The sequence below is a fragment of the Boleophthalmus pectinirostris genome, unplaced genomic scaffold (genome assembly GCF_026225935.1).
Source record: "Boleophthalmus pectinirostris isolate CB_2022bp ecotype Guang Dong unplaced genomic scaffold, ASM2622593v1 HiC_scaffold_2825, whole genome shotgun sequence".
Taxonomy (NCBI): domain Eukaryota; kingdom Metazoa; phylum Chordata; class Actinopteri; order Gobiiformes; family Gobiidae; genus Boleophthalmus; species Boleophthalmus pectinirostris.
Window position 1 is genome coordinate 331,716 of NW_026571290.1, and position 23,724 is coordinate 355,439.

Genomic DNA, 23,724 nt, shown 5'->3' on the forward strand with positions numbered 1-23,724 from the left:
AATACACTAAAACATTTAATATAAAACATTTAATATAAAAACATTTAATATACTAAAAACATTTAATACACTAAAAACATTTAATACACTAAAAACATTTAATACACTAAAAACATTTAATACACTAAAAACATTTAAAACACTAAAAACATTTAAAACACTAAAAAACATTTAATACACTAAAAACATTTAATACACTAAAACATTTAATACACTAAAAACATTTAAAACACTAAAAAAACATTTAATATAAAAACATTTAATAACATTTAATAACATTTAATACACTAAAAACATTTAAATAAATAAACATTTAATACACTAAAAACATTTTAATACACTAAAAACATTTAAAACAAAAACATTAATTATAACATTTAATACACTAAAAACATTTAATACACATTTAAACACTAAAACATTTAATACACTAAAAACATTTAATACAAAAAACATTTAATACACAAAAAACATTTAATACACTAAAAACATTTAAAACACTAAAAACATTTAATACACTAAAAACATTTAATACACTAAAAACATTTAATACACTAAAAACATTTAATACACTAAAAACATTTAATACACTAATACTAAAAAATTTAACATTTAATACACTAAAAACATTTAATACACTAAAAACATTTAATACACTAAAAACATTTAATACACTAAAAACATTTAATACAAAAAACATTTAATACACTAAAAACATTTAATATTAATACACTAAAAACATTTAATACAATAAAAACATTTAATACACTAAAACATTTAATACACTAAAAACATTTAATATACTAAAAACATTTAATACACTAAAAACATTTAAAAACATTTAATACACTAAAAACATTTAATACAAAAAACATTTAAAACATTTAATACACTAAAACACATTTAATACACATTTAAAACTTTAAAACATAAAAACATTTAATACACTAAAAACATTTAATATACTAAAAACATTTAATACACTAAAAACATTTAATACACTAAAAACATTTTAATACGTTCTCTGCTTTTCGTTCGTTCAATAAACATTGAATAATAAAGTGTTTAATTCAACTTTGTCACATTTGTTTATGTTTTACAAAAACCAAACTTAAAAAAATCACATGACTCATTTCTTTTTTACATTTGAAATTATTTCCATCGTCCCATCAACGTTTCTGTAAAACAACAAACACATGCACCAGCCATTTGTGATTTTTGATTTTTTATTGGGCTGTTTTCCCAGGTTCTCGTCATAATCTTTCCTGGAAGAGAGAAATAGTTTTGAGCAGATTTCCCGGGTCCTGGGATTAAACCCTCGTCTAGACCTGGTTTAGTCTTTGTGGTTTTGGTTTGATTTCCTCAAACTTTTGTCTGGTGCTAATTCATTTTTGTTTTCAGTTTTGGCCTGTGAACGGCTGATTCTGCAGAAATTTATCAAATAAAAGACAAAAGACACGTCTTGGTCCTTTGTTATTTTTATGTTCAGGTTTATTTGAGTCCAAATTTAATAAACTCATGGAAATGCACAAGTGACGTGTCTGTGACCTGCACCAGTCGAGTCATGGGGACATTGCACTTTTTTTTGTTTTGTTTTGAGGCAATAAGGAGATTTTTAGTTTATTTACACACTTGAAATTTTGAACTTTTGTAGCTAAGGCCCGAAATTTTTTATGTCCAAAAAACAGTTTGTACATGTTTGTGTGAAAGAGTTTGTTTTTTCATGTGTATTTATGGTCCTGTAGTTTTTATTCCAGCCACATGACCCGACTCCGTGACCCGACTCGTGACTCGACTCCGTGACCTGACTCGTGACTCGACTCCGTGACCCGACTTGTGACTTGACTCCGTGACCCGACTCGTGACCCGACTCCGTGACTCGACTCATGACTCGACTCCATGACCCGACTCCATGACTCGACTTCATGACTCAACTCCGTGACTCGACTCCGTGACTCGACTCCGTGACTCGACTCCGCGACTCGACTCATGACTCGACTCCGTGACTCGACTCCAGCAGCAGCAGATTGTGTGTTGAACAGAAGGATGTGTACGAGTCGACTCGGGGTAAAAGGTTTAAAAGAACATCGGGTCTGGAGGGTTAAAGACATTTTGCCCTTTACGTAATTGTCCTAAACGCCGTGATCTGATTGGTCGGAGCGCTCGTTTAGCCTCGGGGCCCGGCGGCCAATCGCATTAGGGTCGTGCGTCTGGATGCGGTTTCCGTGGTTACGGAGGCGATGCTGCTGATGTCACATGGCAGAGAGAGTGAGGGGTTTGTGAGTCGGAGCTGAGACGGACGCAGCTGAGAGACGCCGCCGCCGCCGCCGCACACGGTAGGACAGAGGCATTCTGGGACTCGGACCCGGACTCTAGGACCTAGACTCAGACCCAGACTCACACCTGGACTCAGTCTCAGACCTAGGTCTGAGTCTAGGCCCAGACCTAGACTCAGACCCCGACCCCGACCTAGACTCAGACTCAGACCTAGACTCAGACTCAGACCTAGACTCAGACTCAGACCTAGACTCAGACCTAGACTCAGACCCAGACCTAGACTCAGACCCCGACCCCAACCCAGACCTAGACTCAGACCCAGACTCAGACCCCGACTCCGACCTAGACTCCGACTCAGACCTAGACTCAGACCCGGACCCCGACCCGGACCCAGACTTGGACCTAGACTCAGACTCAGACCCAGACCCCGACTCAGACCCAGACTCGGGTCGTTTTCAGTTTGAGTTTGAGAGGAGCTGGTGTGTTGTGTTAAATGTGCAGTTTGTTTGTGAGTTTAACTTCTGAATGAAACAAAAAACCCGTTTGTCCAGTTTGTTTGTGACGAGGAAATGTCGTTTGAAGTGAGCAGAGTCCGAGAGACGAGGATTATGAGTTTGTTTTGGGACTTAATGCTGAACTTGAGACGTTTGTTCACTCTTTTATTTCATCTCATTTTTCAGACGCATTTAAAATCCTTTTATTTTCTCAAAAATGGACAGTGAGCTTTATGTTCAGTCTGGTTTTGTTTACTGATGCTGAACGGATTTTCTGTGGTACAGAAGCAGAGAGGGTCACAACAAACACAAACGCCGCAACAAATACAGACGTGACAACACAACACAAAGCCACAACACAACACAAAGCCACAACACAACACAAAGCCACAACACAACACAAAGCCACAACACAACACAAAAGCCACAACGGAAGTGACCGCGGGACTCGATTTTAATGCAAAACAAACGCCACAACGCTTTAAAAAGCCACAGCGCGATTCTTCCGAAGATGGCACAGGTGTAGTCAGTCGCACTGCTGAGTTTCTCTGCCAACTCTGAGCAAACAGCCCTGCTATTCCCGCACAAACCCAAAATCAATGAACAGAACTCCGTGAGTAATGGCAAACTCTAAAAAAACAATAAAAGGAAAGAATATATCGACATCCAGACCGATTGCAACCTCCCCACGAACTACACATCACGGACGGAAGAGAAGATGGTAGAAAGAAGCAGCGCTTGACCAGATAATGGCTGTTAGTCGAGCTCAAGGCTGAGATGACGTCCATAAAAGCAGAAATAAAATCAGAATACAGCACAAGATTTGACAGAGTGGATGCGGACATGAGAGACCTGAGAGGGACCTGGGCGGGCGTGACCTGGGCGGGCGTGACCTGGGCGGGTGTGACCTGGGCGGGCGTGACCTGGGCGGGCGTGACCTGGGCGGCCTGTGTGACCTGGGCGGGCGTGGGCGGGCGGACCTGGACCTGGGCGGGGGTGACCTGGGGGGCGGACCTGGGTGACCTGGGCGGGCGTGACCTGGGCGGGCGTGACCTGGGCGGGCGTGACCTGGGCGTCGCGGAGGCTGAGCAGCGCATTTCGGACAATACGGACGAGCTGACGGAGCTGAGAACCGAGGTGAAATCTCTGCGGGCGGAAAACAAAACCATGAAGAGTAAACTTCTGGACCTTGAGTCCAGATCAACAGTCTGAGGCTCGTGGAAGTGCCCGAGGGCGAGGAAGGAGAAGACACCGAGGACTTTCTTGAACGCATCATCCCAAAGACTTTATCTGCGACTCGAATCACGCTACCCCAACTTTACAATAGAAAGAGCGCACAGGCTTGGGAAAAGAAGAGGAGACGCGGACCCCCAGAGCCCTGATAATGCACTTTCTAAACCACCGAGACAAGGAGCGGATCTTACGGCCGCGAGGACCAAAGGGACATTTACTACGGCAACAAGAGGATTTACTTCACTCCGGACCTGGCGGAGGGAGTTGGTCGGCAGCGCGCGGAGTTTCAGCGCGTCTGTGGGGAGCTTAAGAAGAGAAACCTTCGATTCGGCTTTGCCTTTCCAGCCACTTTGTTGGTGACATACGAAGGTGAAAAATACATACTCAAGACACCAGCGGAAGCAGATGAGCTCCTTAAGAAAATACGGAACAAGGAGAAGTGGAGGACAGCGCCTGGATGTTCCAACGTGGGTGTGTGGACTCATTTCTGTTATTTTGATGACACTAACATGATTACTGCGTAACCTATTTATTTATTTAAACCATTTGAGTCTTCTGCTCTGGACGAGAGATTTCTGTTATGATTATTATAATTCAAAGATGATATTTGCGTAGTCCATTTGTTTTAAGCAGTTTCATTTATGGACAGGCTGGTTGAGTATATATTACCTGGTTAATGTCTAGTTTATTACACTGAACAAAGGATGGTAATAACACAGGCATATTTGTATTATTTGATTTTCTTAGTTGTCATTTAAACTTGTTCAGGCCGCTCATGTTGGCAGTCGAAGGCTCTGAGTTACACACACAGAAGTACTGGATGTAACTGATCTTGTGTGAGTGAATTAAGACAGTCAGACTGTGGCAGTGGAGCGCAGTGGTCGAGGGAGGTGATGTACCCAGTCTTTACTTGGTTGGACTGGGCACAGAGGCAGGGGGAGTCGCCCTTCAACTGGAAAGGTTTTCCCTCCACTTTTCATCCATATCATTGGCTGTGGGTTCACTGCATGTTTTAGACATGAACCCTTTTTTTCTACTTCTTTTTTTACGTATTTCTTTTTTTTGTTTTTTGTTATGGATTTTGGCAGTTTGTGCATAAGTGTGTTGTGTTCGACTGGAGAGTATGATGTCATTTACAAATTAAAACAGGTGAATTCTAATCAGTTAAATCAATGGCATCCGACAAGTTACGAGTAGCATCTTATAATGTTAATGGAATATTGAGCTGTTACGTCCCCTTTGCTAGGGGAGAAAGGGAAGTAACAAGAAAACCAGGATGTTAAAGGTTTAACTAAAAATTGTGCATTTATTATTTACAGTGTAAGGGAAGACAATTAAGGTGAAAATAAATAGGAGTTAAACAAAATAATCTAATAAACTAAAGAGCCCTAACTAGATACAAGGTACCAAATCTACTCAAGATGTACTGCGAACAAAAAACAAAGGTGTGTCACGAACTAAACGAGGCAACAGCCGGCAATATAACACAAAGAGACAACCCAACATCAAACAAAAGTGGCGAGCTGGGCTCAGTGATCCAGCCGGCCCGAGCAGGCGGAAGATGGTCCCTTTTCAATCCCCCGCTATCACAGGTGTCATCCGCGGATTGGTGGAAGCTGCAACCTTAGCCTCTATGGGGCGCACTTGGCCTTGGCCTACTTCTCGACCAAGGTAAACTACTGTGGCTTTACCAAACTCGCATTTGGCAAGGTTTAACGTGAGCGACGCTCGAGCCAGTCGATCGAAAACCTGAGTCAGAGTATTAAGATGATCCTCCCAAGTGGGGGAGTGCACAATGAGATCGTCCAGATAAGCATTACAATTAGGCAATCCCTGTAAAACAGTGTTAACAAGGCGTTGGAAGGTGGCTGGGGCATTGCACATCCCAAAAGGCATCACCGTATATTGCAGAAAATAATCGGGGGTGACGAATGCAGATATTTCCGAAGCGCGCTCCGTGAGCGGCACTTGCCAGTATCCTTTCAGCAAATCAAGCTTGGACACGTATTTTGCGGGGCCGAGGTTATCCACACAGTCCTCCATGCAGGGCATGGGGTACGCATCAGGGACTGTTACTGCATTTACCTTTCGGTAATCGGTAATGAAGCGAGGGGTACCATCGGGCTTACCTTCCACCAAACACGGGGAGCTCCACGCACTGGAGCTGGGTTTGGCCAGCCCATGCCTGAGCAAATACTCGGCCTCTTTCTTCATAAGGGCACGTTTAACGGGGTTAACCCGATAAGGGTGTTGTCTAATGGGCTTAGCATCCTTGACGTCAATATCATGAGCTACGACAGAGGTTTGAGATGGGACGTCCTGAAATAGGCAGGGGAAGTTATGGGCAAGTTGAACGATGACGTCACGCTGACTCTCAGTTAAGTGAACAAGGTGCGCAGGCAGCTCCAGTACCATTTCAGAGTTTGGCAACCGTGCACCTTGAGGGTGAGGGGGCGCAACATCAGCCTCACTAGATTCTGGGGTCTCAGAGTCAACTACGATAAGCGCGGACGCGCAGGGGGGCGGGGCACCGGTGGGCGGCGTCTCGGTTTTACGTGCATGATACCTTTTCAACATGTTGACATGGCAAACGCGGTTTTTACGCTTGCGATCGGTGGTGTTAATGATGTAGTTGGTTTCATTTAGCTTTTGTTTTATTTCGTACGGCCCCGTGAACCGGGCTGATAGGGCATTTCCTGGAATAGGAAGAAGGACAAGAACGGTATCACCTACTGCAAATTCTCTACTGACTGCGTTTTTATCAAAGCGACACCTCATGTGTTTCTGAGTATCCGCAAGCGCAGCCTTGGCTAATATATTTGCGGCCAAGAGTCGCTCCCGAAATTTGCTCACATAATTCAGAACACTTGTTGTAGGAGAGGAAGACGACGCAAGCATTTTCTCCTTCAGCGCCTTTAACGGACCGCGAGGAGAATGAGCAAAGACTAGGTCGGCAGGACTAAACCCTAGTGATTCCTGAACAGCATCTCTGGCAGCAAACAGGACAAACGGGATCCCGTCATCCCAACTTTGTCCTGTTTCGAGGCAATATTTACGGAGCATGGATTTTAATGTCTGGTGCCACCGCTCCAAGGCGCCCTGTGATTCGGGGTGGTACGCACTGGATACAACGTGTTGTACTCCGAGTTCTTGGACTACTTGGTTAAACATTTGGGATTGAAAATTGGACCCTTGGTCAGTTTGGATTACCCGGGGGAGCCCAAAGAGTGAGAAGAAATTGGTCAACGCACGTATTACGGATCGGGAATTAATTTTGCGCAGGGGGACAGCCTCTGGGAAGCGAGTGGCTGCGCACATAATGGTGAGTAGATATTCATTCCCATGTTGCGTACGGGGAAGTGGGCCAACACAATCTACTAGGACGCGGTCAAAGGGTTGGTCTAGTGCAGGAATTGGATGCAGTGGGGCTTGGGGTATGAGCTGGTTCGGTTTACCTACAAGCTGACAGGTGTGGCAGGTGCGGCAAAACTCAGCTACATCCTTTTTCATTCCGGGCCAAAAGAATTGTTTTAAAATGTGCTGATAGGTTTTTGTGACTCCTAAGTGTCCTGACCATTGGCTTTCATGTGCCACCGCTAAGATGGCGTTACGGTAACAGGTGGGCACAACTATTTGGTAGACTGCATTAAGATTGGTATCAGGAGAGACAAAGGGAGAATCATTGTCAAGGAAATAACAAACGGGTGCTTGTTCACGTGACTCACCCTCCAACACTTTGAGGTATAACTGGCGCAGCGTTGGATCAGTCCTCTGCTCTGCACTCAGCCGTGCGCGCGAGCCTGTTAGAGAACGATAGTCAGGTTTAAACGGAGATGCACTTTGAGTAGAACTAGAGTTGATCTCAGCCTGGGTCTCAGGGTTGGGCGTAACAGCTGCATCAGAAGAAGGCGACAGAAATGAATCAGATAAAGTGATTTCAGCGGTTTTGCGTGATTGGGCGCGCGTAATGGCGCACACAGGGTAAAGCTCGGTAGAGTCTTTCCCTGGGTCATTGAGCTGCGGGAAATCCACCACTTCCAGAGTAGGAGTAACCTTGCCCCCGGCTATGTCGTTACCCAGTAGCATGTCAACGCCAAGTATAGGTAAAGCAGGGCACACAGCGACTGGAAAAGTGCCTGTAACGAGCTTAGATTCAATGTGTACTAAGTGGACAGGGTGCGGACTGTAGCCCATTTCTATTCCGCGCAGAACAGAACCATAACCACAAGAAGACTCAGATGAAAAAGGGAGAGCACTGGCTAATATTACCGACTGAGACCCGCCAGTGTCTCGCAGAATGCGTATGCGGCGCTGATCAGGTGCTTCACCAGATAGTGAGACTAAACCTTCAAAGATAAATGGCTTAAAACAAGCGTCTGCCTTTGGACTGATATCGGGCGCTCACGAGTCAGTTTTAATTAACCCGACACCTTTGGTTTGGGAGGCGGACTGATCCGCTTTTCGTTTAAGGGCCAAACAATTAGCAATGACATGACCCGGTTTGTGACAGTAAAAGCACTCCCGTTGTTCTTTAGTTGCTTTTGTGGGGCTAGCTGAGCGAGGACTCGGGTTTGGGACCGACGACCGGGGTCTCTCCGCTGGTTTGGGTAGGAAGGTGGACCGGTGAGTTAACACAAACTCATCTGCCAGGACAGCGGCTTCAGACAGGGCGCTTTTTTGGATACTCTCAATCTACCTGTCATGACTGAAGAGCAAAATAAAAAACTAGGAGCTGAAATAACTGTTCTGGAAATACAAAACTCAAGAGATTAAAGAATAATAAATCTCCGGGCAGCGATGGGTTCACCTCAGAGAGGTAAAAGGCTCTAAAGGAAACACTTACTCCTCTGCTCTTGACCACATTCAACTGGACACTCAAAAAAGCTCTAATTCCTCTGAGCTGGAAAGAGGCTTCATATCTTTAATACCCAAAGAAGGGAAAGATCGTCTGGACTGTGCTTCGTATAGACCAATCTCGATTCTGAACGTGGACTATCGTATATATTCCTCAATTATGTCTAAAAGAATGGAACAGATGCTCCCAAATCTAATTCACAATGACCAAACAGGATTTATTAACGAGCGACAGACCCAAGACGAACTTTACATATAATGAATCATATACAAAAACAGCAAAGCAAAGCAGTGATACTTAGTCTGGACGCAGAGAAGCTTTTGACTCTGTGAACTGGCCATATTTATTTCAAGTGCTGAATAAATTTCAAATTGATGACCTAATAATAAGAAATATTGAGGCTCTCTACGATGGTCCAACTTCAAGAATGAAAGTTAACGGTCACATGACGGACCCACTGACCTTGGAAAGAGGAGTCAGACAGGTCCTGGTCTCCGCTTTTATTTGCTTTGTACTTGGAACCATTGGCCCAGCGTATTACAGTCAAAAACAATCAGCGGTGTTATAATTGATGGGACGGAACATGAAACCTGCTATGCTGATGATGTTCTGTTATTTTTGACCAAACCAGAAACTTCAATTCCTAATGTGATGCATTTTCTTCACAATATTGGTCCAATGTCCGGATACAAACTAAATATACAGAAAACTGAAATCCTTTCATATTGGCCCCTCCACTGCCCTTTAGAAAAATATACCCATTCAAATGGCGAACAGAATCTCTTAAATACTTGGGTGTGGTGCTTCATAAAGATCTGTCATCGATTTTAGAGAAAAACTATACCCCTCTTTTTTCGACAATAAAGACCTTGAAAAATGGAATCTTATTCCATACCTGAGTCTAAGTCTACGTTCAGACTGCAGGGCTTAACGCTCAATTCCGATTTTTTTGTGAAATCTGATGTTTTTTCGAGGTCGTTCACATTTCCAATTAAATGCGACTTGTCTGTGACTCCAGTGTGACGGTAAACGGCCCGAAAGTGTCCCACATGTGACACTGGAGACACGACGACGTCAACCGCATGCGTCAACCGCAGCGAGCGTGTGTGTGTTTACGGAAGTTGTCCAAATATGGTCGCGAGCATCGAGCACCTGGAGATTTTATAGTTCCGCTTTCCGCCTGCTTCAGCGCAGAACAGTGACGTTTGTCGCTTGTTGATGACGTGTAGGTGGATGGATGAGCTTTGGCCGTTCAGACTGAAGTCGCATGTCAAAAGATCAGATATGTATCGGATTCAGGAGCACAGATCCAAGTGTCCTGGGTCATATTTGAAAAAATCGGATCTGTGCCGTTCAGACTGACATTAAAAGATCAGATACAGGAACATAGAAGCCAAAAAATCGGATTTGGGTCACTTCAGGTGCAGACTGTACGCAGCCTAAGTCAAAGGATTGAAACCATAAAAATGAATGTTCTGCCCAGGTTCCTCTACTTGTTCCGATCTCCATCCCCAACCGTTTATTTGATGAATGGGACAAAACAATCTCAAGATTTGTATGGCAAGGCAAAAAACCCCGAATTCTGTTCAAAACTCTACAACTGTCAAAAGAAAATGGTGGATGGGGTCTTCCCTGCCTTAAGAATTACTTCACCTCAGCTCAAATCAGAGCCTTGCTGTACTGGTGTGATCCAGAATATGAAGCTCAATGGAAAAATATTGAATGTAAAGTGGAGTCAGGAGCCCCTGTACAGGCCTGACTGGCAGATGATGGACGGTTGGGCCACATGAGGGAGGTGGACAATCCCTGGGTAAAATCAGTACTAATCAAAAAATATAAACTAAATAAAGATGTGAAAATCTTAAAATGGCTGGTTTATGACCAAAGCTTTGTACCAAATGGCACAGACATAAGATTTAAGGTCTGGATAATAAAAGGTTTAAAAATGTTTTACCAGATTATAGAAGGAAATCAAGTGAAAAGTTTTGACACGTTAAATAATCTTCTACTTCTACAGGTACTTACAGATAAGAAGTTATTACAACCAAAACCTGAAGCAAAGCAATGCTGATCACTACAATCCTCTGATCCAAATGTTTATTAAGGCACATGAAGCAGAACTTTCAAAGGGAAAGATAACTAAACTGTATAAATGCATTAATAATCTGACTAACCACTCTGCTAAATATATTAAAAATAAATGGGAAAGGGAAGGTCATTTTACAGTGACAGATGAAGAATGGGAAAATATATAAACATCTCAATGGAGGAGCACAAAATCACAGATCTGGAAAGAATTTGGGTGGAAAAATATATCATGTTTTTTTATAACACCAAACCAAAGTGCCCACGATTCACAGGGAAACACAGGTGTTGGAGAAACTGTGGCTGCGGAGACGCCCGTCAGTACCATGTGTTTTGGGACTGTCATGTGATCCATAAATATTGGACAGAAATCAACAAAGTATTGCCAATTATCTTTAATGTGACCGTTCCACTCGACTTCAGAACTATGTACCTGGACCTCAAAACCCTCATGGACACAGTCAGTGGATAATCTCTGGAACATTCTTCTGGTGGCAGGAAAAAAAACTATTACAAAAAACTGGATGACACAAACTGCTCCATCGATCAAAGACTGGTCGGAAATTATAAATGAAATTAAGAAAATGGAAAAAATAACATTTGGACTTAATTTGAAAATGGACGTCTTTGACAAACTTTGGCGTAAATGGGACTGATGCTGGACAGGAAGTGCTGTAATATTATTTAAATTTAAATGTGATATAAAAACACTGGATGCAGTCTGTCAATTTTGTCTACTCTCTTTGTCATGTTCAACGTTTTGTGTTATACGTTGTTTTTCAAAACTAAAGAAAAATAAAATATAAAAAATAAATAAAAAGCCACAACACATTAAAAAGCCACAACAGAAGTGAGCGTGTGACTCTATTTTCCGACGGACGATCAAGCGGCAAGTGAAGAAGAAGAACTACAACATGAAACGAATAATGATAAAACAATAAATTAACTTTTACTTACGTTTCCAACTTCTCCGTTCTTTTACTTTTCACGTTGTAGTTGTTCTTCTTCGTTTTAAACCCGGTGTGGTCCAGGACTGTGACCCCGGGTCAACAGACCATGTACCCGGGGTCACAGTCCTGTTATGTTTGTTGACCCCTCATGAAAATCTAGATTTTATTAATAAAGAACTTAAATTCTATAGAAAAACTCTGAATAATAAAATTATATCTGCAAATTAAAACGTACTGACATATTTAAAAGTGTTTTTGATGAACTCAGATGCGTTTTTATGTCATTTATAACTTTAAAAATGCAGCATGACTAAAAACACAACATGACTAAAGTCAAGGTCGTTATTCTTACAAACCGTTGTCTAAACTGACATTCTGATTGTGGACGATCTGATCCCAACAAACTAAAAACACAACAATGTCAAATACACTACAGGGCTCGGCAACTTTTTATTTTTTATTTTTTTTATTTTATTTCATTGATAAAGTTTAAAAAGACATGGACAGTGTCACAACATCAGACACACAAGAAATGACTGAAAAGGAGCAGAAAGAAAAGAATCTTCTGTTCTCTGTCCTTTTCCTTTTTCAAGACAAAACATCAACACTGACGATCACTGAACTCAGATCAAATACAAACACAAATCTTCACTTTTATACACAACAACTTCGTTTTCTTTTTCGTACAAACACGTTGTGTTTGAGTTGATGTTTTTTTTAAATGTCGTCATTGTTCTTGATTCTTTTATTTCTTTGTCAAAACTTTTCCATAAGAAACTTTCAATTCTCAAAGAGTCTGACAGAAAAGAAAAAAAACACCCAGAGCCACAAAACCCTTGGACTGGAACATGAGGAGAACACTGCAGATCATTGTTCTGCCTGTGTCTGTGTGTGAAAGACTGAAGTGTGCTGCTTTTATCACATCAATGAAACATGTGCACTTATGTACGGTCCATGCACACGTATGTGATCTATAATGTGTGAACGGTTTCACATGAACCAACACGACACACACACAGAACAGACTGAGCACCAGCAGAACACCCCTCTGTCACAGAGAGAACACCCCTCTGACACAGAGAGAACACCCCTCTGACACAGAGAGAACACCCCTGTCACACAGAGAACACCCCTCTGACACAGAGAGAACACCCCTCTGTCACAGAGAGAACACCCCTCTGACACACAGAGAACACCCCTCTGACACAGAGAGAACACCCCTCTGACACAGAGAGAACACCCCTCTGTCACAGAGAGAGAACACCCCTCTGTCACACAGAGAGAACACCCCTCTGTCACAGAGAGAACACCCCTCTGTCACAGAGAGGAACACCCTCTGTCACACAGAGAGAACACCCCTCTGACACAGAGAGAAACACCCTCTGACACAGAGAGAACACCCCTCTGTCACAGAGAGAACCCCCTCTGACCTCTGTCACAGAGAGAACACCCTCTGTCACACAGAGAGAACACCCCTCTGTCACAGAGAGAACACCCCTCTGACACAGAGAGAACACCCTCTGACACACAGAGAGAACACCCCTCTGTCACACAGAGAGAACACCACCTCTGACAGAGAACACCCCTCTGACACAGAGAGAACACCCCTCTGACACACAGAGAGAACACCCCTCTGACACACAGAGAGAACACCCTCTGACACACAGAGAGAACACCCTCTGTCACAGAGAGAGAACACCCCTCTGTCACAGAGAGAACACCCCTCTGACACACAGAGAGAACACCCTCTGACACAGAGAGAACACCCTCTGACACACAGAGAGAACACCCCTCTGACACAGAGAGAGAACACCCCTCTGTCACAGAGAGAAACCCCTCTGACACACAGAGAGAAACACCCTCTGTCACACAGAGAGAACCCCCTCTGTCACAGAGAGAACACCCCTCTGTCACAGAGAGAACACCCCTCTGACACACAGAGAGAACACCCCTCTGTCACAGAGAGACAGAGAGACACCCCTCTGACACAGAGAGAACACCCCTCTGACACACAGAGAGAAACCCCTCTGACACAGAGAGAAACACCCCTCTGTCACACAGAGAACACCCCTCTGACACAGAGAGAACACCCCTCTGTCACAGAGAGAACACCCTCTGACACACAGAGAGAACACCCCTCTGTCACACAGAGAGAACACCCCTCTGTCACAGAGAGAGACACCCCTCTGACACACAGAGAGAACACCCCTCTGTCACACAGAGAGAACACCCCTGTCACAGAGAAACACCCCTCTGACACAGAGAGAACACCCCTCTGTCACACAGAGAGAACACCCCTCTGTCACACAGAGAGAACACCCCTCTGACACACAGAGAGAACACCCCTCTGACACAGAGAGAACACCCTCTGTCACACAGAGAGAACACCCTCTGTCACAGAGAGAACACCCCTCTGTCACAGAGAGAAACACCCCTCTGACACACAGAGAGAACACCCCTCTGTCACACACAGAGAGAACACCCCTCTGACACAGAGAGAACACCCCTCTGTCACAGAGAGAACACCCTCTGAGACACAGAGAAACACCCCTCTGACACAGAGAGAACACCCCTCTGACACAGAGAGAACACCCTCTGACACAGAGAGAACACCCTCTGTCACAGAGAGAGAACACCCCTCTGTCACACAGAGAGAACACCCCTCTGACACAGAGAGAGAACACCCCTCTGTCACAGAGAGAACACCCCTCTGACACACAGAGAGAACACCCCTCTGTCACAGAGAGAAACACCCCTCTGACACACAGAGAGAACACTCACAGAGAGAAACCCTCTGAGAGAACACCCCTCTGACACAGAGAGAACACCCCTCTGTCACAGAGAGAACACCCCTCTGACACAGAGAGAGAACACCCCTCACCACCCCTTGACACAGAGAGAACACCCCTCTGACACAGAGAGGAACACCCCTGACACAGAGAGAACACCCCTCTGTCACAGAGAGAACACCCTCTCTGACACAGAGAGAACACCCCTCTGTCACAGAGAGAAAACCCCTCTGTCACAGAGAGAACACCCTCTGTCACAGAGAGAACACCCTCTGACACACAGAGAGAACACCCCTCTGTCACAGAGAGAGACACCCTCTGACACAGAGAGAACCCCTCTGACACATCTGACAGAGAGAACACCCCTCTGAGAGAGAGAAACCCCTCTGACACACAGAGAGAACACCCCTCTGACACACAGAGAACACCCCTCTGACACAGAGAGAACACCCCTCTGACACAGAGAGAACACCCCTCACAGAGAGAACACCCCTCTGACACACAGAGAGAACACCCTCTGACACAGAGAGAACACCCCTCTGTCACACAGAGAGAACACCCCTCTGACACAGAGAGAACACCCCTCTGACACAGAGAGAACACCCCTCTGTCACAGAGAGAACACCCTCTGACACAGAGAGAACCCCTCTGTCACACAGAGAGAACACCCCTCTGTCACAGAGAGAAACACCCCTCTGTCACAGAGAGAACACCCCTCTGACACAGAGAGAACACCCCTCTGACACACAGAGAGAACACCCCTCTGACTCTGACACAGAGAGAACACCCCTCTGACACAGAGAGAACACCCCTCTGACACACAGAGAGAACACCCCTCTGACACAGAGAGAACACCCCTCTGTCACACAGAGAGAACACCCCTCTGACACAGAGAGAACACCCCTCTGTCACAGAGAGAACACCCCTCTGACACAGAGAGAACACCCCTCTGTCACACAGAGAGAACACCCCTCTGACACAGAGAGAAACACCCCTCTGACACAGAGAGAACACCCCTCTGACACAGAGAGAACACCCCTCTGACACAGAGAGAACACCCTCTGACACAGAGAGAACACCCCTCTGTCACAGAGAGAACACCCCTCTGTCACAGAGAGAACACCCCTCTGACACAGACACAGAAACACCCCTCTGACACAGGGAGAACACCCTCTGACACAGGGAGAAACCCCTTGACACACACTCATATTCCACTGAGTCTCTGTGTCTTTAGTCCAACACAAACTGAACCACATCAGACACAAGAAACAACTGTTTTTATTTATTTTAAATGTATTTATAGTTTATGTAAATGAACCATGTGGTTTTAGTTCCTGTAAAACAAAAAGAAAAGTGTCAAAGCTGAATTAAACTCATTATTACTCCAGGTTTATTTGACTCGTCCTCGTAGGAAATAAAAAAAACAAACTGAAATGATCCGTCCACATTTACATTTATAAAACACTTTTTATTAAAACACTTTAGTAAAACACTTTAGTAAAACACTTTTGTAAAACACTTTTGTAAAACACTTTAGTAAAACACTTTAGTAAAACACTTTTGTAAAACACTTTTGTAAAACACTTTTATAAAACACTTTTGTAAAACACTTTTGTAAAACACTTTTGTAAAACACTTTTGTAAAACACTTTTGTAAAACACTTTTGTAAAACACTTTTGTAAAACACTTTTGTAAAACACTTTTGTAAAACACTTTTGTAAAACACTTTTATAAAACACTTTTATAAAACACTTTTTATAAAACACTTTTGTAAAACACTTTTGTAAAACACTTTTGTAAAACACTTTTGTAAAACACTTTTGTAAAACACTTTTGTAAAACACTTTTAAAACACTTTTAAAACACTTTTGTAAAACACTTTTAAAACTTTTATAAAACACTTTTGTAAAACACTTTAGTAAAACACTTTTGTAGTAAAACACACTTTTATAAAACACTTTTATAAAACACTTTTATAAACACTTTTTTTTTATAAAACACTTTTATAAAACACTTTTATAAAACACTTTTAAAACACTTTTGTAAAACACTTTTGTAAAAACACTTTTGTAAAACACTTTTATAAAACACACTTTTATAAAACACTTTTGTAAAACACTTTTGTAAAACACTTTAAAACAGTAAAACACTTTTGTAAAAACACTTTTGTAGTAAAAACACTTTTATAAAACACTTTTATAAAAACACTTTTGTAAAACACTTTTATAAAACACTTTAAAACACTTTGTAAAACACTTTTATAAAACACTTTTTAAAAACACTTTTAGTAAAACACTTTTGTAAAACACTTTTGTAAAACACTTTTGTAAAACACTTTAGTAAAACACTTTTGTAAAACACTTTTATAAAACACTTTTATAAAACTTTTGTAAAAACACTTTTGTAAAACACTTTTATAAAACACTTTTGTAAAACACTTTTATAAACACACACACAGAGTCAGAATGGAAAATGAGTCAGAGTTAAATAGAGTCAGAGTTAAATAGAGTCAGAGTTAAATAGAGTCAGAGTTAAATAGAGTCAGAGTTAAATGGAGTCAGAGTTAAATGGAGTCAGAGTTAAATAGAGTCAGAGTTAAATAGAGTCAGAGTTAAATATTGCATAAATGAGCTGGTGGGTGCGGTGGAGCTGATCTGTTGTTCTGTTGTTTGCTGTAGGAGCGGCGTTGGCGTTGGCGCTGTGTGTTCATGTTGTGTGTTCATGTTGTGTGTTCATGTTGTGTGTTCATGTTGTGTGTTCATGTTGTGTGTTGTGTGTGTTCATGTGTGTTCATGTTGTGTTCATGTTGTGTGTTCATGTTGTGTGTGTGTTCATGTTGTTGTCATGTTGTGTGTTGTGTGTCATGTTGTGTGTTGTGTGTTCATGTTGTGACCGTGGCCTTTTATCTTACTGTATTTTTGCTGATGTTGTGTGTGGGTGTGAGCAGTGTGGTACATTGTGTTGTTGTGGTGTGTGTGTGTGAGGTGTGGTACATTGTGTTGTTGTGTGTTGTTGGTGTGAGCAGTGTGGTACATTGTGTTGTTGTGTGTGTTGGTGTGAGCAGTGTGGTACATTGTGTTGTTGTGTTGTTGGTGTGAGCAGTGTGGTACATTGTGTTGTTGTGTGTTGTTGGTGTGTGTTGTGTGTGTAGCATGTGTGTTGTGTGTTGTTGGTGTGAGCAGTGTGGTACGTTGTGTTGTTGTGTTGTTGGTGTGAGCAGTGTGGTACGTTGTGTTGTTGTGTTTGGTTGTGTGTTGTGCTCTGATATATTTCAGCCAATAGGAACCAAAACGTTTGTTTGTGTTGTTTGTTATAATAATTTATTCCTTATTTAATACAGATTTTATTTATTATATGTTTATCATTTTGGCCTTGGTGCCTCCAAAAAAATTATACCACCAGCCACTACTGGTCCTGGTTTAGTCCTGGTTTAGACCTGGTTTAGTCCTGGTTTAGACCTGGTTTAGTCCTGGTTTAGACCTGGTTTAGACCTGGTTTAGTCCTGGTTTAGTCCTGGTTTAGACCTGGTTTAGACCTGGTTTAGTTCTAATTTAGACCTGGTTTAGTTCTAATTTAGACCTGGTTTAGTCCTGGTTTAGACCTGGTTTAGACCTGGTTTAGTCCTGGTTTAGACCTGGTTTAGTTCTAATTTAGACCTGGTTTAGTCCTGGTTTAGTTTAGTCCTGGTTTAGTCCTGGTTTAGACCTGGTTTAGTCCTGGTTTAGACCTGGTTTAGTCCTGGTTTAGTCTGGTTTAGTCCTGGTTTAGTCCTGGTTTAGACCTGGTTTAGTCCTGGTTTAGTCCTGGTTTAGTCCTGGTTTAGTCCTGGTCTAGTCCTGGTTTAAAGCCTGTGTTCTGTTCTTCAGACATGGATCATTCGAGTATGGACCACACTGGTCACGTCCATCGCGCTGCGACGCTGACGCCCACACTCACCACACACGACGGACACGGAGGAACCACCGACGGAACCAGCGGAGGACACGAGGGCCACATGGGCATGGTACAGTACGAGGAGGAGAGGGTTAAAGGGTCAGAGGGTTAAAGGGTCTGAAGGTCAGAGGGTTAAAGGGTCAGAAGGGTTAAAGGGTCAGAGGTCAGAGGGTTAAAGGGTCTGAAGGTCAGAGGGTTAAAGGGTCAGAGGGTCAAAGAGGGTCAGAGGGTTAAAGGGTTAAAGGTGTAACTGTGTTTGTTCTTCAGGTCATGACGTTTTATTTCGGGTATCAGAATGTGGAGCTGCTGTTTTCTGGTCTGATCATCAACTCTGCTGGAGGTGAAAACACACAACACACACACACACACACACACACACACACACACACACACACACACACACACACACACACACAACACACACACACACACACACACACACACACACACACACACACACACACACACACACACACACACACACACACACACACACACACACACACACACACACACACACACACACACACACAACACACACACACACACACACACACACACACACACACAACACACACACACACACACACACACACACACACACACACACACACACACACACACACACACACACACACACACACACACACACACACACACACACACACACACACACACACACACACACACACACACACACACACACACACACACACACACACACACACACACACACACACACACACACACACACACACACACACACACACACACACACACACACACACACACACACACACACACACACACACACACACACACACACACACACACACACACACACACACACACACACACACACACACACACACAACACACACACACACACACACACACACACACACACACACACACACACACACACACACACACACACACACACACACACACACACACACACACACACACACACACACACACACACACACACACACACACACACACACACACACACACACACACACACAACACACACACACACACACACACACACACACACACACACACACACACACACACACACACACACACACACACACACACACACACACACACACACACACACACAACACACACACACACACACACACACACACACACACACACACACACACACACACACACACACACACACACACACACACACACACACACACACACACACACACACACACACACACACACACACACACACACACACACACACACACACACACACACACACACACACACACACACACACACACACACACACACACACACACACACACACACACACACACACACACACACACACACACACACACACACACACACACACACACAACACACACACACACACACACACAACACACACACACACACACACACACACACACACACACACACACACACACACACACACACACACACACACACACACACACACACACACACACACACACACACACACACACACACACACACACACACACACACACACACACACACACACACACACACACACACACACACACACACACACACACACACACACACACACACACACACACACACACACACACACACACACACACACACACACACACACACACACACACACACACACACACACACACACACACACACACACACACACACACACACACACACACACACACACACACACACACACACACACACACACACACACACACACACACACACAACACACACACACACACACACACACACACACACACACACACACACACACACACACACAACACACACACACACACACACACACACACACACACACACACACACACACACACACACACACACACACACACAACACACACACACACACACACACACACACACACACACACACACACACACACACACACACACACACACACACACACACACACACACACACACACACACACACACACACACACACACACACACACACACACACACACACACACACACACACACACACACACACACACACACACACACACACACACACACACACACACACACACACACACACAACACACACACACACACACACACACACACACACACACAACACACACACACACACACACACACACACACACACACACACACACACACACACACACACACACACACACACACACACACAACACACACACACACACACACACACACACACACACACACACACACACACACACACACAACACACACACACACACACACACACACACACACACACACACACACACACACACACACACACACACACACACACACACACACACACACACACACACACAACACACACAACACACACACACACACACAACACACACACACACACACACAGTTTAAGGTCCCGTCAGGTGATGTGTGTTGTGGTTTTGAGGAGACATTAACCCCGCCCCTCTGCTCCTCTGGACCAATCAGAGATGGTTCTGGCGTGTCTGGGCGTGTTCCTATTGGCCGCTCTGTACGAGGGGCTGAAGATCGGACGAGAGGTTCTGCTGCGGCGGAACCAAGTCAACGTGCGCTACAACTCCATGCCCGTGCCCGGAAACGACGGAACCGTGCTCATGGAGACGCACAAGACCGTCGGGTGAGGACCGGACCGAGACCGAGACCGGGGACGGGACCCAGACCAGGACCCAGACCAGACCCAGACCCAGACCAGACAGAGACAGAGACCAGACCGGAAACGACGGAACCGTGCTCATGGACAAGACCATTGGGTATGAACTGGGCCAGGACCAGGACCAGGACCAGACCCAGACTGAGACCAGGGAGAGCGAGAGAGGAGTGGCTGTACTCTCTGTTTATCTCTCCATCTTTTTTCTTTTCTTTTCTCTCTCAGACAGAGGATGCTGAGCCCCGCCCACTTCCTACAGACGCTGCTGCACATCCTCCAGGTAAACAACACACTCGATACTCGATACTCGATACTCGATACTCGATACTCGATACTGTGATGATAATCTCTGAGTTTATCTCAGTGATTCTGAACTACAGAGCTCCACCTGGAGGACGGCAGAAACGTGAGTCGTCCTCAGTCTTAGTCTAGTTTCTTGGTCTTAGTCCAGGTCCTCGGTCTTGGTCCAGGTCCTCGGTCTTGGTCCAGGTCCTCGGTCTTAGTCCAGGTCCTCGGTCTTGGTCCAGGTCCTCGGTCTTGGTCCAGGTCCTGGTCCAGGTCCTCGGGCTTGGTCCAGGTCCTCGGTCTTAGTCCAGGTCCTTGGTCTTAGTCCAGGTCCTCGGTCTCCTCGGTCCAGGTCCTCGGTCTTAGTCCAGGTCTTGGTCCAGTTCCTCGGTCTTGTCCAGGTCCAGTTCTCGGTCTTGGTCCAGGTCCTCGGTCTTGGTCCAGGTCCGGTCTTGGTCCAGGTCCTCCAGGTCCTCGGTCTTGGTCCAGGTCTTGGTCCAGGTCCTCGGTCTTCCAGGTCTTAGTCCAGGTCTTGGTCTTGGTCCAGTCCTCGGTCTTGGTCCAGGTCCTCGGTCTGGTCCAGGTCCTCGGGTCCAGGTCTCGGGTCCAGGTCCTCGGTCTTGGTCCAGGTCCTCGGTCTTGGTCCAGACTGTGACCTTTGTCAGTTTAGAGTCTAAACTTTAAAGTTCTGGATGAACAAACCAAGAAACAAACGGATTCTTTCTTTCTCAGCCGAGCGTCTGAACAAAAACCAAAGAGTCTGTGACGTTTGTAGAAAAAGTCCTGAGACTGAAGTGGAGAGAAAAGGGAAAGAAAACAGGAAACTCAAGCAGCGACTTATTTTTACTTTTATTTTTTCAGAAATTAAGAAAAAATTTGCCCAATGCACAAATGTTCTTTCTTTTCTCTGAACAGTTGAACAGTGCAGCCGTGAAGGTTCAAAAACATTTAGTTGAAATGTTTTGAAACTGATATTTTCATTGATCTGACTCTTTATTTGTTCATTTATTCAGACTTTGATAAAACGAGGATGTTTCTGTTTCACGATCAGAATGTCCGATCCTCAGTATCGTTTCTCTGATCCTCCATATTGTCTGTATCATTGGTATCGTGGGTATCGTTGGTATCAGTATCAGTATCGGTATCGTGTGTGTGGTTTCAGGTGGTCCTCAGTTACGTTCTCATGCTCGTCTTCATGACGTACAACGGCTTCCTGTGCATCGCCGTGGCGCTGGGCGCGGGCGCCGGGTACTTCCTGTTCAGCTGGAAAAAGGCCATCGTGGTCGACATCACGGAGCACTGCCACTGACGCACCTGCCGCCGACGCACCTGCCGCCGACGCACCTGCCGCCGACGCACCTGCCGCCGACGCACCTGCCGCCGACGCACCTGCCGCCGACGCACCTGCCGCCAGAGCACCTGTCTCCAGAGCACCTGCTGCCACCAGTCCTTCTGCTGAAATGATCCTCTCCTGTAGCTCCAGCAGGGGGCGCACTGCACACCCACCAGGCCACTTTGTTAGGGACAGCACAGTGCCTTTAGTCCTGGTTTAGACCTGGTTTAGTCCTGGTTTAGTCCTGGTTTAGTCCTGGTTTAGTCCTGGTTTAGTCCTGGTTTAGTCCTGGTTTAGTCCTGGTTTAGTCCTGGTTTAGACCTGGTTTAGACCTGGTTTAGTCCTGGTTTAGTCCTGGTTTAGACCTGGTTTAGTCCTGGTTTAGTCCTGGTTTAGACCTGGTTTAGACCTGGTTTAGTCCTGGTTTAGTCCTGGTTTAGTCCTGGTTTAGACCTGGTTTAGTCCTGGTTTAGTCCTGGTTTAGACCTGGTTTAGACCTGGTTTTAGTCCTGGTTTAGTCCTGGTTTAGTCCTGGTTTAGTCCTGGTTTAGTCCTGGTTTAGTCCTGTTCCTAATATTGTGGCCGTGTTGTGGTGCGTCAGAAAACTCCACGTTCAGTTTGACTTTTCCCCGACGGCTCACGGCTCCGTCCTGCGGCGTCCACACGCGGGACACTCCCACCACGTCTCCCAGGACCAATCAGGCGCCTTCTTCCCCTGGAACAGCCTCTCTCCTGATTGGCTCTTTGGTTGCTATGATACAGAATTCCAAATCCAGAACCGGGCT

The 23,724-nt window shown here is 44.7% G+C and overlaps 1 protein-coding gene across 11 annotated transcripts in view; it reads left to right on the top strand.

Moving 5' to 3' along the window:
* The window catches only part of slc31a1 (solute carrier family 31 member 1), a 37,941-nt gene extending 14,816 nt beyond the window's left edge, over nucleotides 1-23,125 (top strand). For 6 of the 11 annotated variants that reach the window (XM_055159893.1, XM_055159887.1, XM_055159892.1 and 3 more), the window contains exons 3-7: nucleotides 18,551-18,687; nucleotides 18,885-18,957; nucleotides 21,123-21,291; nucleotides 21,547-21,601; nucleotides 22,769-23,045. In XM_055159893.1, the coding sequence (XP_055015868.1) occupies nucleotides 18,553-18,687; nucleotides 18,885-18,957; nucleotides 21,123-21,291; nucleotides 21,547-21,601; nucleotides 22,769-22,915 (579 nt within the window). In that variant the 5' untranslated portion in view covers nucleotides 18,551-18,552 and the 3' untranslated portion in view covers nucleotides 22,916-23,045. Of the gene's footprint in view, nucleotides 1-18,550; nucleotides 18,688-18,884; nucleotides 18,958-21,122; nucleotides 21,292-21,546; nucleotides 21,602-22,768 lie in introns of all 11 variants that reach the window. The other 5 variants (XR_008633037.1, XM_055159890.1, XM_055159888.1 and 2 more) reach the window with 5 other exon arrangements.
* The last annotated feature ends 599 nt before the right edge of the window (nucleotides 23,126-23,724 follow it).